General features: G+C 56.4%; 1 protein-coding gene across 6 annotated transcripts in view; it reads right to left on the reverse strand.

Moving 5' to 3' along the window:
• The window catches only part of FPGS (folylpolyglutamate synthase), a 43,797-nt gene extending 29,573 nt beyond the window's left edge, over window positions 1-14,224 (reverse strand). For 2 of the 6 annotated variants that reach the window (XR_012642115.1, XM_074973838.1), the window contains exons 1-13: window positions 12,864-12,983; window positions 8,676-8,804; window positions 8,387-8,440; window positions 8,016-8,080; window positions 7,786-7,900; window positions 7,133-7,210; window positions 6,327-6,388; window positions 5,772-5,874; window positions 5,347-5,424; window positions 4,674-4,821; window positions 3,061-3,162; window positions 1,449-1,599; window positions 891-966 (exon numbers count right to left, since the gene is read on the reverse strand). Coding sequence is in view for 5 of the 6 variants with exons in the window: in XM_074973838.1 (XP_074829939.1) it covers window positions 891-966; window positions 1,449-1,599; window positions 3,061-3,162; window positions 4,674-4,821; window positions 5,347-5,424; window positions 5,772-5,874; window positions 6,327-6,388; window positions 7,133-7,210; window positions 7,786-7,900; window positions 8,016-8,080; window positions 8,387-8,440; window positions 8,676-8,804; window positions 12,864-12,974 (1,272 nt within the window). In the remaining variant the exon portion in view is untranslated. Of the gene's footprint in view, window positions 1-890; window positions 967-1,448; window positions 1,600-3,060; window positions 3,163-4,673; window positions 4,822-5,346; window positions 5,425-5,771; window positions 5,875-6,326; window positions 6,389-7,132; window positions 7,211-7,785; window positions 7,901-8,015; window positions 8,081-8,386; window positions 8,441-8,675; window positions 8,805-10,975; window positions 11,234-11,386; window positions 11,978-12,863; window positions 12,984-14,139 lie in introns of those variants that run through there. The other 4 variants (XM_074973839.1, XM_074973841.1, XM_074973842.1 and 1 more) reach the window with 4 other exon arrangements.
• Window positions 14,225-15,665: the final 1,441 nt, after the last annotated feature.

Consider the following 15,665-nt stretch of genomic DNA (forward strand, 5'->3'; position numbering starts at 1 on the left):
CAGCCTTGGGCGGCCCACATTGGGGTGGGGGGAGGGGAGGAGGATGAGCAGGGGATTCAGCTCCTTACAGGAAGGACCTTGGCTACTGGCTCAACATCCGTCATTATTCCTGCTGGAACCATTACAAACCAACAGGGGTGCATCTGGTCTAGAGGGTAGCCAGGACGCCTGGGTTCTATTCCTGCAGAGGCTACTGGGCAAAGCAGCCAATCAGTCACTGGAAACTGTCCCTTCCCCTTCTATTTTCACTTCTGCCACTAACAGAGGGCAAATCCAGACCCCAAGACTCTATCCCGGGATCGCCCCCAGCCACTGCGCAGAGAGGCTGGAAGACCCCGAGAGTCCGGGCTGTTACAGGAGACAGAGGTGGACTGGACTCTAAGGGGCATGGCTGGGGGACAAGAGCGGGGCACTAGCACCACCTGGTGGCACCCTGTGGGATGTGTCAAAGCAGACCCCGAACAACCAGGCAGGTGCAGGGGAGGGGTCAGACACCACTACGGGCACCACCTGGGCCAGGCCCCACCTGGCACTTCAGATCCATCTGCCAGCTCCTGCCCGAGGCCAGCGTTACCCCATGGCACAAAAGGGGAGAACGAGGAACAGAGGGAAACGACTTAGCCAAGGGTTGGGGCAGAGCTGGGAATAGAATCCAGGAGTCCGGGCCCCCAGCCTGAGCTGGATGCTGGCAGCCTCAGATACCCGCATGCACCATCTGTAACCACCCTCCCTCAATTCAAATCCATTTGATCTGCACCCCCCAAAGGGGCCAGCAGGCCCATCTGCTGCCAGCCCATTTTCTGCCCTTACCAACCCACCTGCCCGGCCTGGCACCAGCCCCCGCCCACCAGCTTGTATCAGGCAGGGCCCCAAGGCACCGACAGTCTCACCAGCAGCAGCTTGAGCAAAGCAGCTGTGTCCCGGTCCCCCGTGGCGTTGAAGAGAAGCACCCGGACCTCGGAGCCGCTGCAGACGAGAAGGGACCAGCCTGGTCAGCTTGGGGGCTCTTGCTCCCAGCCCCACTCCAGAGCTGGCTGTGCTAGCAGCTGCCACCTCACAAGGCCCAGGAAGTCCAGCAACCCCAACCCAAGGCCTGTCCCACCAGGGTCCCTTCCCCATCCGCCCTGGTGTCCTGGGACCATGCAGGTTGCTGAGACAAACCTCAGCCCTCCTCCTCTTCCCGGCCTACCACCTCCAAACATACCCTGCTGGGCTGGGGCCCGCCCCCCTCCAGCAGGAAAAGGCAGGTGCTGCTCGCACCCTTGGCATGGCTGATGGACAAGCTCTCCGCCCCAATGGGCCACAGGAGCCTCATTCTCAACCCAACAGGCACTTCACTGGGAAATCCCCACATAAGCCTGCTCCCTCCAGCTGCCCTGGGTGGGGCTCAGGCAAAGTCTGTGACAGCAGAGCGACGGATCCCCCTCCCCGTCCCAGCGCCTCCTTACTCCACAGGCTTCTCCTCGTTGAGGGCTGCCTGGCGGAACCAGCGCACGCAGGCCTGCACGCTGCTGGTGGTGTGCGCCCCGTCGACGTACCACGTCACCAGCCCGTGCTGCAGCACCTGGGTGCGGCCCAGCCACTCCGTGTCCCGTAAACCTGGGAGGGGAGAGGGGGCTATGAGGGGCCAGGCCCACCCGGCAGGGACTCGCAGCCCCCTACACCAGCCACAATCCCACACACCCGCCCCCGTTGTTCAAGCCGAGTTACCAGCTCCCTGGCGGGCCCGACCCAGCTAAGTTATGACAGCATGAGGGGAGTGGGGACAAAGGGATCAGAGACCGGGGGGCGCTGGTGTCATAAAGCAGGCCTGGCTTGTTAGAAGGCTGGGGACTGGCATGGGGCCCTGCTGACAGCACTGTGACCCATCCACTCTGGGGCCTGCGCATAGGTATGTTCAACCCACCCAGAGCCATTCCTGCCATAAAACCTTCCAGGGGCATTTCACTGGGGAGACCCCAACACCACCACCAGATCCCCCCTTCCCCTTATTCTGGTACCAAGCTCCCCCAAGCCCTGCACTGTGCCAGTCCAGCCTGCTCCCTAACCCCCCAAGGCGGCCACGGCAGCCAGCCTCACCCGTTCTAGTGCTGGCTGCAGGGGCACCGCCCCTGTGCCACAGAGACAAGGAGCCCGACAGTGACTCATTACGCCCATGGCCTGCCCACCTCATAGTGTGCTAACTCCCAATGGGGCAGGTACGGATTCCAGAGACCCCACCCAGCCCAACCCTCCTGGGCTCCTGCCCTCAGGCCAGCGGCTAGGGTCGTGGTGTGGGCCGGCCCAGTGCTCCTAGGGGAGGTAGGATGGTGCAGTGGTGAGGGGCCAGCCTGGGACTTGGGAGACCTGATCTCAATTCCCTGCTCTGCCACAAACCCCTGTGTGACCTTGGGCCAGTCACTTGGTCTCCCTGTGCCCCGTCGGTAAAACAGGGGTAACAGCCCTGCTCTGCTTTTGGTTGCATGGATAAACCCATTATATATTGAGGCTACTGTAATATGCCCAGCTAGTGACTGCTTTGCACTGCCCAGGGACCCCGCAATGGGGCACAGTACGGGGGGTAATAGCGGAGCAGAGAGAAGGCCCCTCTCACTCTGCAGCAAGGGGCAGAGCAGCAGGCAGCCTCCTAGGGCAGGTGGCGGAGAGACAATGACCCTTAGCCAACAAACAGGCCGGGAAATACCCAGCACGGGAGGCGGGGGGAGGTCGGGTTGGTGCTGGAGGCTGGTGATGTACAATCGCCCTCAGCACTTGCTGGCAGCCCAGGAAGCACCAGGCTCCTAAGGGTTAAAACTGAGGAACAGGAAGAGCTAAAGGGCAGCAAGTTCAAAATGTCAATGCCCGGGGTGGGCTGGGGGCAGAGTCCGGGGCCTTGGCGGTTACGGCCCACAGCGCTTCGTTATCTCCAACGAGCGGCAGCTCCGGCCTGATCCCAGTTAGCCAAAGCCAAGGGCAGGCACTAGCCAGAGACCCACAACAGTGCACCCAGGAAATGCCCAGGACACGCAGGGGGCACCGGAGCAGCAGTGGGGGCGGGGGGGGGGACACCCAAATCCTTACCCTGCACCATGGAGCCGCTGGGCCTGAAGGCAGGTGCCAGGGGCACGAGTCTCTTGCCTCGTAGCTCAGCACTTGGCTGCAAGTCCTTCAGCTCCCCAGTACCTGAAAGATGGAAGGCGGGCTGAGTCACCGTTCTAACAGCCCCACATGGCCGCCTGTAGCCCCCCCTCCTCACACTCGATTGGACTCCAGTCAGCCTGGTAGAGCCACCCCGGGGTACGTTCCACAGAAACGAGGGTGGATTGATTTAAATCAAGGTGATTGGAGTGGAAAACCTCAGTTCAAATCGTGGATTTTCATCAAGGGTTCCATTTGCACTTCGGTTCTTTTCTAGAGACAGGTGCATCCTCGTGGGTTGATACAAGCATCAAGGAACTTTCACATTACATGTGGTAGCTCTTTTTGCTCCCCAGGAGAGTATACGCTAACTATACTCATTTACTTAAGCAATTATGTAGCTTCAGATTCTTGTTAATTGCACATTTTTAGTATGTTAGAAAATGGTGTCTGCTGCATTGCTTCTATACTAGATAATTAGCACTTTGCTCATGATTTGTGTCAAGCTGCATTAGGACGGTACCTGGAATTGCACTACACACAAAACAGCACATCACATTTAGTTTTAAACAAAACCACCTTTGATGTTTTGGATACACAAACTGCAGCGTTTTTTCGTGAGGTAGAGAGTGTTTCCAGGGTGGGTGGAGTCCTAAATACTCATAATTTGAAAACTGAGCCAATCAGAGCTCAGGTCAGGAGACCCTATAAAATAGGGGCCTGAGACCTTCCAGGGGGGTCACTGGAGGTCCTGATGAGCTACACGATGGGGTCTCCTGAACTCAGAGGCTGGGTCCGAACACCTGTGATGACTTTGCCAGTCTCATGCATCCAGCAGCATAGCCCCTGGGCCCCCCCACAGGATCCAGCCCTTAACACATTACGCAACCTATCACATTGATAACACTTGTCCTCCAAAGTTAGATGTTTTTCCCCTGGTTCTTTCTTTGCATAGAAAAGCAGCCTTGAACTCTAAATCTTTATAGAGGCTCTTCTACACTGATTTTGAATTGAAATGTTTTTAAAGGGTGTAATACATTTAGACCTTAACATATTTTGTATTAAATTCACATTTCATTTTAAACAGGTTTATTTTTAAAAAGAAAAACTTATAATTTAAATAAAATAAAAACTATCCCAAGTATCCTACACCCCTCGCCAGCAGGGCCCCCCTTAGCTTAGCCCCCAGCATGCTGGTAACTTGCTGGCTCGTATTTGCTGGGTGCAGAGAGCCCTCCCTCCCAGTCTCCCATGAAGTCCCAGCCAGAGCTCCTCACCCTCGACACACACAGGGCACCTGGGAAAAGAGCAGCACCAGGTTGGATGGTCACATGCTGCATAATAGCGGCCCGCCTGGAGCCCTGCGAGCACACGCACTGAAGTGCAACCCAATCAGGACTTTCCCAGAATCTCCTCGGAGAGACGCCCCAACCAAGGAACTAGAAGCAAGGGCTGGAATGTGCCGTTCAGCGCAAGGAGGGGCGGCCCCAGCCCCCTAACAAGCTCCCCCCTTCCCATACGCACAAGCTCCCCCGTGCCGGGGCCATGCTCCTTACCCTGATACCCCTGCTGCTGCAGCCAGGCCCGTGAGAGCTGCAGGGCCAGAGTGGCATTGCATCGCTGGTGCTCGCCCGCCAGCCCCAGCTGAAGTGCCTGATCGTCCTCTTCGAAGGCACCCAAGTCAGGGCACAGGTAAAGCGGGCACTGCACGGAGAGAGAGGGCAGAGGGTGAAACCTGCCCAACTCACCCACCTCCACGGGGCAGCTCCACCAGCTGACCGAGAGCCCCCGGTGGGTTCTGCAGAGCTACAGACCAGGCAGCAGCGACTGAGGCAACCCCACCCCCGGGCCCTGGGGCTCGTATTCATGGGTCATCACGTTTCCATCTGGCCCTGCCTCTCCAGGGATGGACCCCGAGGGGCGCCGGCACCAGCAGCACCCACACTCAGCTGCTGCACAGGAGAAATGGGGGCACCCCTGGGATCACAGGCCCGGGGCCACCCTGCAAAGGATCCAGAGTGAGGAGAGGCCACAGGAGCCCAACCCTCCCTGGGGAGGAGAGAGGGGGTTGGGACCCCAGGCCTCTGGCCAGCACCATCCACGGGGGCAGGAGCCATCTGACGTCCCAGCCCCTGCACCGGGCGTGGGTGCAGCAGGGAGAGTCATCTCCCTGACCCAGGGACAGCAGCAGGAGAGGGCAGGGGAGGCATGTATATAACAAGAACTCACCGAGCTCTCCCTGGCTCGCACCTTCAGCACCTCCAGGGGCCGCTCAGGCTGGGGCACTGTGAACGCCGGCACACCAGGCTGAAAGCAAAGCAGATGTCGTCACGGGCAGCCACCCAGCCTGCCACCCAGTGCCGAGGCCCCCCCATCCCCATGCAGACACCTGGACTCCAGTGACAGGCTGCTGGTCTGGGGCAGACCTGGACACCCAGGGGTGAGCTAGGACCCCTCACTCAGATTCAGAGCTTGCCCCTCAGATGGGCCCCCACCCCCCCAGGCTGCCCTGTGCCCTCTGGCTTGGGACCAGCCTCCTGTACCAGGGGAGTTTCACTTCCCAGATGTGGGCAGAATTGGTCCTGCTGAACCAGGACCAGCCCGCTCAAGGCTGTCAGAGACCCCCTCTCCCCACAGACCCCCATGGTCTCTACCTTGAAGATGCCCCCTTTCTGCCAGGCGATCTTCTCAATGGTGTCCCCCAGGATGCTGGTGTGGTCGATCCCCAGAGAGGAGACCCCGCACACGATCGGCTTCCTGTAGACAGAGAGAAGGTGAGAGCCCAGTGCCAGGACTCCCGAAGGGCGGGCTCCTCTCCCCAGCTCTGCAGCCAGCACCCAGGAGGCCCCAGAACTCAAGGCACTGGCTGGCTCACCGGATCGGCACAGAGCCTTTCACCTCCCAGGCTACGGCTCACAGCGAGCCCAACATGGCTGGAAGCTCTTATCACCTCAAGGACGGTCAATGGCTTCCCTAGCCAGGCGTCCCCATCACAGCCACCAGGACTGGGCCCCTTTGTCAGCAGAGGGGTCAAGAACTGACCTAACTCCCCTACCGGGCCCAGCTGGGTTGAGGCCCATTGGCTCACCGGCCCCTGCCCAGGCTGTCCCTGCTCTGGGGAGAGCTGGTGGCTTCCGCATGCGAGTTTCACCCGGAGGCAATAAGGAGGCGGGCACCTGGTCCCAGTGCCAGGCCCAGCCTGCTCCTACCTGATGATGTTGGTGCAGTCGTAGGCACCCCCAATGCCAACTTCCACCACAGCCAGATCCACCTGGAGGGGAGACCAGAGCGTGCTAAGGGACCATCTGTGGCATCCGTGCCCAACACGCAGGAAACAGAACAGCCCCATGGCACAGCCCTGAGCAGGGACAGAGGGCTCAGCACCCTTACGCAGGGCATGCTCTACTCACAGCAGCCCTTCAGACACATGGGACCCTGGCCCAAACACACGGGGCAGGGACAGGCCCCGATCCAGACTCTCAGAGAAATGTCCCAGGAACGCACAGCTGCCCAGAGAGCTGCCCGCATGCCAGACTGCAGCAGAAAGACATGCACGTAAGAGAGCATGAACCCAGGACTTTTAGCTACACACGCACAGGCCTCTGCCCTGAAGGCTAGAGGAGAAGCTCCACTCTCTCTCAGCAGTATTACAGCTTTTACCCTGTGGGCTGCAGCCACTAGGGGGCAACAGTCACTCACACAGGCGGTCCCAGGGGGCAACTACAGCTGTGCAGATCCCAGGACTCTCCTACTCGGCATCCCTGGGAACGGAACCAGGAAAGGAGGAAAAAAACATGGGAGAGGAAGGGTGGGAGAGACAAAGGCCCCTGGCCCCATCCCAGCAGCAGATGGCTGGGTGAGACTGGGGCCAGGGAGTGACAGGGCCCTGGGCTCCGGTGGCCAGACCCTCACCACCCACAGCTCCCACTACAGCCTATCAGGGCTGCAGCCACTTGGCACCGTGGGGCACTGGCAGGAACTTAGCCATCCGCCCGGAGGGGAGGGAGTGCCATACCTTCTCCTGCAGGAAGACGTGGAAGGCCATGATGGTGAGGAAGCGGAAGTAGGCGGGCATGCTGGTGTGGCCGGAGTCCTGCAGGACAGACCGTTATCTCAGGGACTGCAGGGTGGCACCTCTACCCCAGCCCCAATGCTAAGCCACAGCCATAAGCACACTCCTGCCACAAGACCAGCAAGGGACTGACCCTTCTCCCAGCGCTGCCAGGCTCCGGCCCAGCCCCCAGGGCAGGAGCAGAGACACGGCACGTCCAGGGCCCAGCTCATCTGAGAGATTTACACGAAGAGTCAACTTCGCCACGCAGCTGGGGAACTGAGGCACAGAGCAGGGAAACTGACTTCCCAAGGACACCTAAAGGTCCTCTGCTGTAAGCACTAGATAACCCGCCCACACCCAGTCCCTACAAGGAGCCAGCCTGGGGGCTGCGGTCTGACTTTGCCTGGGCCCCCTCTGGACCCAGGAGCATAGACTCTGCTATTGTACCACAAGGGGTGACTCCCGTAGCATGGGAACTTACTGGCCTGGTGGCGGGGCACACTCCTGCCAAGGAATGGGTGTTCCAGCGCCTCGTACAGGCTCCAGGAGACAGCAGTCGCTTATACCCACCCGGGTCAGCAGCAGCCCCCTCCCAGAGCTCCCACCACACACACCTTGGTCTCCTCCAGCCGGTTATACACCTGCCAGAAGTACTTGCTGAAGAGCTCCTTGCTGATCGGCTGCCCGTTGATGCGGATCCTCTCACGCACCTGGACCAGGTGGGGAGAGCTGGGGTGATGGGAGAACAGACAGTCAGCACCCGGGACAGCTCCCCCATTCCACCCTCCCTGGGGTGCCACTCAGCACCCTGAATCCGTCCCCCAGGAGCCACCGGGGCGCCCACCTGTAGAAGCCCGTCTTCAGGCCATAGTTGCGGAGGATGCGCTCCGTGAAGGCACACGTCGAGCCCTGGAAGAAGAAGTCGGCAGCATTAACCATGGAGCCAGCCCTCCCCAGCAGCCCCCAGCAAAAGGGAGCGCCCTGGAGTCCCCCTCATCCCCACTGTACCAGTGCCGCTGTCCTAAACCTCCAATACCCGCACCCTGAGCGTCCCATGACCCATCACACGGCCGAGTTATTTCCCCTCTCACCCTATCCCGCTGCATGCTGGCCATCGTTTCCCCCTCGCCCTGCGCCCCACAGAATCCCCTCACCCCAACGTGCCCCATTCCACCCCCCACCCCCCCGCAACCCCACCCCAATGCCCCCGCTTACCTTGCCCTTTGTCCCAGTTACGTGGATAATGTTCAGTTGATCCAGGTCTTCGACCTGAAAGACAGAGGTTAACAAACCCATGAGAAGGGGGTCAGGGCTGGGGAGACCCCCCCTGGCCCGGGCACTGTGCCAACATGGCGGGAGGGCTCACAGCCAGTCCCACCGAGCGGAGAGGCCAGTACAGCCTGGGATGCTCATCCCCCCCACCCCGCCCTCCATCCATCCCTCGCCACAGAGCGGCACTGAGAGGGCTCTGCTCAGCCAGGGAAGGGGACATGACAGCTCTCACCTTTAACCCACTTCGCTCCAAGAAGCGTTTCATGGCCTCCAGCTGCACCTGGGGGTCTCCTCTCTCCCGCTTCACCTGGTCCAGGTAACTGGCGTTGGTCTGGAGGGTGTTCAGGGTCCGGATGGCATCCTGGAATGAGACTCACAAGATGAGGCACAGATCAGCTCTCCGCTCGTAGGAGGGGATGGTGGCCAAGAGCCAATGCTCCAGCCCCCTGTGCGTGCTGGAAGGGGGTCTCCTGCTCACCCACAGAGGAGCCCCTGGACCTACATACTAAGCTCAGGGGCTGCCAGGCAGCTCAAGCCCACACTGCTCCCACCTATCACTGGCTCCCAACACACGGCTGCCAGCCTTCGCTCTTCTGGGGGAGGGCGACGTTACTGACCAGGCTTCCCGCCATCAGAGCCCTCATCACAGGTGGGAAGATAGCCACCTCCAACCCCAGTGCCACCCACCCAGTCCATCTCCACACCAGGGCCCTCCAAGGTGAAGGGCTCATCAGCCACCTCCTGTGCCAAGAACCTCGTCTGCCCTGCACCAAGAGCAGTGCTGGAGCGTGACAAAGGGGAGTAGTAGGATCTCCCTCCTCTCCCTGCCAGGTGAGCGCTGATCAGAGCACACCAACCCCAGCTTTCGCTTCCAGCCAGAGCAAACAAAGGCTGAGCTCAGGGCCCAGAGGGGGTGCATCACTCCAGGCAATACGCTGCACCACTGTTTACTAACACGCTGGAGGGTGAAACATAGCGGCCAGGCCAGAACCAGCCACTAGCTCCGTCTGCTCCACAGTGGCCCTTGGAAGCATGGGCTGCATTCAGAACAGCAGGACTTGCACATAGCTAGCTTGTCTTGCCCCGCTATCATTATGGGACTGCAATTACACAGTCCCAGGTACAGTGCTTAGAGCAGAGGGAACTGAAATCCAGTGGCCTTTAGAGTTTTCCCCACTAGCTAGGTGATTGGCAATGCATCTCCCTGCCCTGTCTGCTCAGACCAGACTCGGGGGCCAGGGGAAGAGACACGACTGATAACTCTTTAAAAATACACAAGATGAAGGACCACAAAAATAAGGGGCACAAGTGACACCCCAGATGAGCGATCCCCACAGAGGAAGCGTCTCAGCAGTAATTCAGAAAACATGACAGGCAGCTGCCAGAGGAGGCAAGAGAGGGGGAAGGTGCACAAAATCAGCTCTGATAACTATTTCCAAGGCACGGAGAGTGGGGACGGAGCATACGCCGATCACGAGATGAGCCCCAGGAACGCAAGCTGGAGCACTGGTGTAACAGAGCCCCAGGGTGTGTTGGGTGGATCCAAGGGCAGTACAATCTGCCCACAGTCTGCACCAGAACACTTTAAGCGTGATATATTTTCACCCATTGCCATTACTAACATTAGTTGTATTGCAGTTGTGCCTAGAAAGCCCAACAGAGACTGGGGTCCCATTGTGCTAGGCATGCCAAACATGCATGGGAGAGACCCTCTGCACCAAAGAGTTTACAGTCTAAACAGACAAGACAGTGTGAGAAGGGAAACTGAGGCACAAAGAGTGCCTCATCATGGCAGAATCAGTACCCAGGGTTCCTGACTTCCAGTCCTGTGCCCCAACCATGGGACCACAGCAATAGTATCTGGAGCAGAGCATTTAAGGGCTATATAGTCTCACTCGCTTCGATCACAGCACTGTCTGAGTCAGAGTGTTTTAAGGTCCTGGTTTTCCAAGGCCCAGAATAGCCTCTTTAAATGCTGATTAATACATTTCCCAGGGTTGGCTTTAGTTCCAGTATGCCTTGTGCAGAGTAGCAATTTATTGGGGTTTCTTAAAGTATCTCTGGGGGTAGACTGTGCAGCTCTGGCAGGGGCTGGACGGTAACCAGATCTACTCCCCACAATTCACCTCTATAAAAAGCACTAGCCATGCTCCTCCAGATACATGTGGCTATTTATACTGGGTGGGATAGTGTATCTCCCAGGGAGCAAAGACACCAAACACACCATCCGCTTCTTGCCTTCTCTCAGCTGAGCCAGACGGAATCAGGTCTTCCCCACACTGCACCAGAACTCCTGCTCTCCCCACGTCATGCACTGCTCCCCTTCTCCAACCGGGACAGGAAGCCAGCCCACGACCTGTGGTGACCCCAAGAACTTCCTAGCTAGACCCAGACACACGGTAGCTCATGCAGATTATTATTAGGCACTATCACAATACCCAGGACTCCCGTCATAGACCAGGCCCTGCTGTGCTAGGTGCAGTACAAACACTTAATGAAGAGACTGTCCCTGCCCCAGGGACCGAAACCCACCTCCATCCTTCATCACTATTACTGGTTACTACTGACATCGGGACACCCAAACCACAAACCTGACACGACTCAGAACTCAGCCAGGTGTTAAGACTGTGAATCCCATGTGATCCTGACTCACTTCCTGCCCAAACATCATTTAATTAGACACAAAGCCCCCTCCACATTATGTTCATGATGGAGCTGCACGGTCAAAGTTGGTTCTAAGGGTAGAAATCACGGTTTCCACATGAATGTTGAACATGTCCACGTCCCAGACCCTTCTGACTTTACAGGAGGAGCCGAGTAAGCAACACAGCAAGCGCCAGAAAAAGCGAGCGAAGACATTAGCCAGGTGCAGCCAGCCACGTTAATGGTGCTTTGGAACATGATTGTTTGCATCATCGGACATTCTGATTCCAGTTCAGCTACCTTCATGTTGCTTTAGCTGTGCTTCACGCATTTCACTCCTCTAAGACCATCCAGCATCTATTAACAGTCCCCGATTTCCATATATTCAAAGCCCCTTCGTTTGAAGAGAACATGCACATACAGCTCTGCAGCTCACATAGAAGAGTGCTCCGATGTAGAGACCTTTTCTACAGGGCATTCTCAGGATGCAGTTTTCAAATGTAACTAAGTGATAGTTGACAAATCAGTTTTTCCCCCCCAAACTGAAGTCCAATCAACCAGTGCCAACCATTTTCGATGTTAAGATTCAAATGTAAGCTGTTGTGATGAGAAAAAAAAGTGATATTGTTATTTGTACAGAAGTGATTTCATTTAATTTGACAAAATGCAGGAAGTACAGCTGTGCTGGTTTGGATGCAGGCAGAGGATGAAGGAAGGGCACCTAGTGAAAGCAGCAGAGCAGAAGAGGGTGATAGGAAAGAGATGCTGAGGATGCGATGGATGGATTGCAGCAAAGAAAATGGTAAGCAAGTGGACCTCAGCGCTGCCTTGGACAAAGACGGTGGATGCTTGCATGACAATCCAATCCAAGTTGATGGGATAAGGGTGATTTCATTTATTCACAAAAAGAAAAGGAGGACTTGTGGCACCTTAGAGACTAACCAATTTAAGCTTTCGTGAGCTACAGCTCACTTCATCGGGAATGCATCCGATGAAGTGAGCTGTAGCTCACGAAAACTTATGCTCAAATAAATGGGTTAGCCTCTAAGGTGCCACAAGTCCTCCTTTTCCTTTTGCGAATACAGACTCACAGGGCTGCTACTCTGAAACCTTTCATTTATTCAGAGGTTTCCCCCACAAATCCAAAGTTGGCTGAATGATTTCCCCCCACGTACTTCCTGACCTTTGTTTGAAGTATGGTGCCTGTTGCTGAAAGCCCACTGAAATCAAGGGAGTCTTTCCCCTGAGTTCAATCAATGGGAAGAAAGTTACGAAAGAAGGAAGACAGGGAGCTGTAAGTGGAAACCATTAGGCAAGCTGGGCTATTAGGACCTACGAGGAAGAGAGCCCGACCCCAGTCACCCTGTAACGCATTTTAAGCCCATCGAGCCCTACGCAATATCAGTATGAGGCACATCCCCGAAAATAAAAACCAGAAGGGGCGAGGGGTCGGGGGTCACCCACTGAGGTTTTGGCCGGAGGGGCTGCTCTGCATCCGAACGGTGCCGAGGGCCAAGTCCCCCAGACAGCGTCAACAGCCACCCCCAGCACAGCACCCCGCCTCCACGTGTGCCAGATGCCCCCCCCAAAGCCCTCGAGCCCCCCCCCCCAGAAACCCTGCATATAAACCGCGATGTGCCCACACCAGCCTCCCCTCCACCCCCATCCCCACCCCCGGCTAAAGACACGTGCCCATGGACCATGCAGCGCTGTCCTGCCCCCCCGCCGGGCCCCACGTGTCCCGGCTGATGTAACCGGGCCGCCCCCACGCCGGTACCTGGTACTCCATCCTGGGCACGCGGGCCGGCCGGGTGCTGAAGGAGCGCGCGCCGCCGACCGCCACCAGCCGCAGCGCGGAGTGCAGCGCGCGGAGCCCGCGAAAGCCCATCCCGCCTCCCGCTGACAGGCGGCCGCCGCCGCCACCGACCGGCGCAGCTCCCCACCCCTCCCACTTCCCTGGGGGGTGCGCCCGCCCCGCGAGCCACCGCCAGCGCGCAGGCGCGGCAGCGTGAGCCCCGCCATCTTTGTGAGGGGCACTACAGGGCGGGAGAGAGCCCGGGCAGGGCGACGGCCGCCATCATTGTGAGGGGCACCGCATTCTCTTAAAGGGCAACGCTGTCTCCCATTTACTGACTAGGGCTACCCTGTCCCCTACAGCAAAGGAGGGGAGGGGACACAATGCTGATCTCATAGCGATGCAGCAGCCTCTCCCCCCCCCCCCATACACACACAGCACTTTCCCAAGTGCTACACACAGTGATCAATTCCCTCCCTCCTAAAGGGCCGTCCAACCCCCAACCCCCAATAGCCGCATTGGAGAAGACAGGTCAGGTCCCACCTTGGCGAGGCCCCATGTTCCCATAGTGTCTACAGGGGAACATCCCCAGGTAAAACCATGTTTGCACATTCGCTGCTTAGTATCTAAAGCCTTCCAGGGCACATGGCAAGGAAAACCCGCCACTACACGGGGGGCACTCTGCGCGTTGCGGCTTTCAAGGTCAGCTGGCACAGAGGGGCAGCGCAAAGTCCAAGCAATCCTGCTAGTTCAATAAAGCGGTTTTTATTACAAAATGGAATGTTATGGCGGTGCCTACCTATGAAAACACACCACACCCCTCTGAAGGAAACCACCAACTACAGCCAGGGTATTTCAGGGGCCTAACCCACCCCCACCCCCAAAAAATACACAGCAGATGCTCCATCTTTTAGTTGAACTAAACACCTTTCATGCACTGTTTTCTCCTCATGTTGCAAATACATGGGCAAGCTGTCATTCCATCCCATTTAACTAGACACATGCGGAGGTCTTTTAAAAAAGGATTTTGGCAAGGACCTAAACGATAATTTAATAGCAAGCTTTAAACACACCCCAAGCCAGATACGCCATACTTGGCACATTCCAACGAAAACCGCCATTAAAACCTCCATTAACCAACAGCTGGAGGTGCAGCCAGCTCTACCTCCCGCTCACCATTCCCAACTCTTAACTGCATTTATAGCTTTAGCAGTGAAGTTAGTAGCACAGCCCCGAATTTAAAACAAAATTAAATTACCATCTCAATTCTTCGAGTGTAGGGGCAGCTCCACCACATTCAGCCAGTCTCTCTCCTACAGTTTGCAGGGCTGTTGCTAAGTGTGGAGATTCAGCCAGAGATTACAACTGTAGCAAAGACCAGTTTTTAGTATAGGAGCCATTTGTTCCCGTTCAGGATTATCATCTACTGCCTGTATCGTGGTAGCACCTAGGAGCCCCACGTCACGGAGCAGGGTCCCATTGTGCTAGGCACTGTTCAAACACATAACAAAGACAGTCCCCCTGCCCCAAAGTGCCTCAGAGGAAAAAATGCAGGGAACGGGTAGGAATCATTACTCTAAAGTGGCCATCTTCTAAGATGCCAACACTGCTCTGGAGAGAAAGGAATCAGCAGTTCAGCCAGATTTTGTTCTTGCTCATGTCTTGATGCAGGAGCTAACTTGTTAACACTGTTCAGCATTACAGCTGACAGCTCCATCTTAGCCGCTAAGGGGGACATCACCAACTGAATTACAGGTATGTGAACTGTTACCTACTTGCTCATAGAGCACATTGAAGAGCTGCAGCTCCATTTTCCCTATTTTTGAAAAAATTCACACAGGGGAGAGAAATCATTTAAAAACAGGACATATGATTGTTTCTTCACAACAACTGGCATAGGGCACCAGGCCAATGTATCACCTGCAGCTAATTTAATTCATGGCCCTTTAGCACCAAAAGCTTCCCAAAACTCCCCATTGTTTCCGATCCCCATCCCAGAGAAGAGATTTACCTTATACATGTCCTTTATCATCCTTACTTTCTGCTCTGAAGCAAGTTTGATCTTTGCTGCCTGCTGTTTACAGACCTCACACTGGCTGCTGGAGGGTGTTGCTACTAGCCTAGTTGAAGGACAAAGGTTATCACCAGCTGCATTCTGCACACATTTCTCTCATTTCAAAGGCTCAGGGTTTACTCTGGTTTGCCAGCACCACCGCTGCACCCTCTCAAACAAATTCACAAGAGCTGCTGCAGCCCAAGGAAAGAGAGAATTTCCTTTCAGCACAGGAATCCATTAAGATCTCCACAGAGAGTTTCTATTAGGTGCATATCAGGTTTAATAAGCTCTGTTGGCAGGAAAAGGTATTTACGGGATACACGTTGCCGAAGTTAAGTGCATTGAATGTGTAGTGCATTTGCTCTGTGCACTTGGAGAGTTACTGCTCTTAATCTAGACCCATGTAAGCAAAGCCAGATAAAGCGACAGACACAGGAATGCTTGTAAGAATATAGCCAGGTGTCTAGCTGGGCCAAGTTTCGCAGTAGTAATAGCTCATTGGGCATTGCTGCTCTGTCACTATGGTCAGCACCCTGGGGAGCTGGACAGACCCCTGCCATCCTCCAGTCACATCCACTCTCAGACTACGAGCAGAATGTGTCCAGCTCCCTTCACATCTGAACTGGTGCTGTTGCCGCACTGGTTAGTGAGTCAGAGGAATACACAGCAGACCAGGGGGTCTAAGAAAGGGAACTTTAATTGCAGTTTACAACCAAAAGTGGCAGTAG

This window comes from Natator depressus, chromosome 16 (genome assembly GCF_965152275.1).
Source record: "Natator depressus isolate rNatDep1 chromosome 16, rNatDep2.hap1, whole genome shotgun sequence".
In the NCBI taxonomy this organism is placed as follows: Eukaryota; Metazoa; Chordata; order Testudines; family Cheloniidae; genus Natator; species Natator depressus.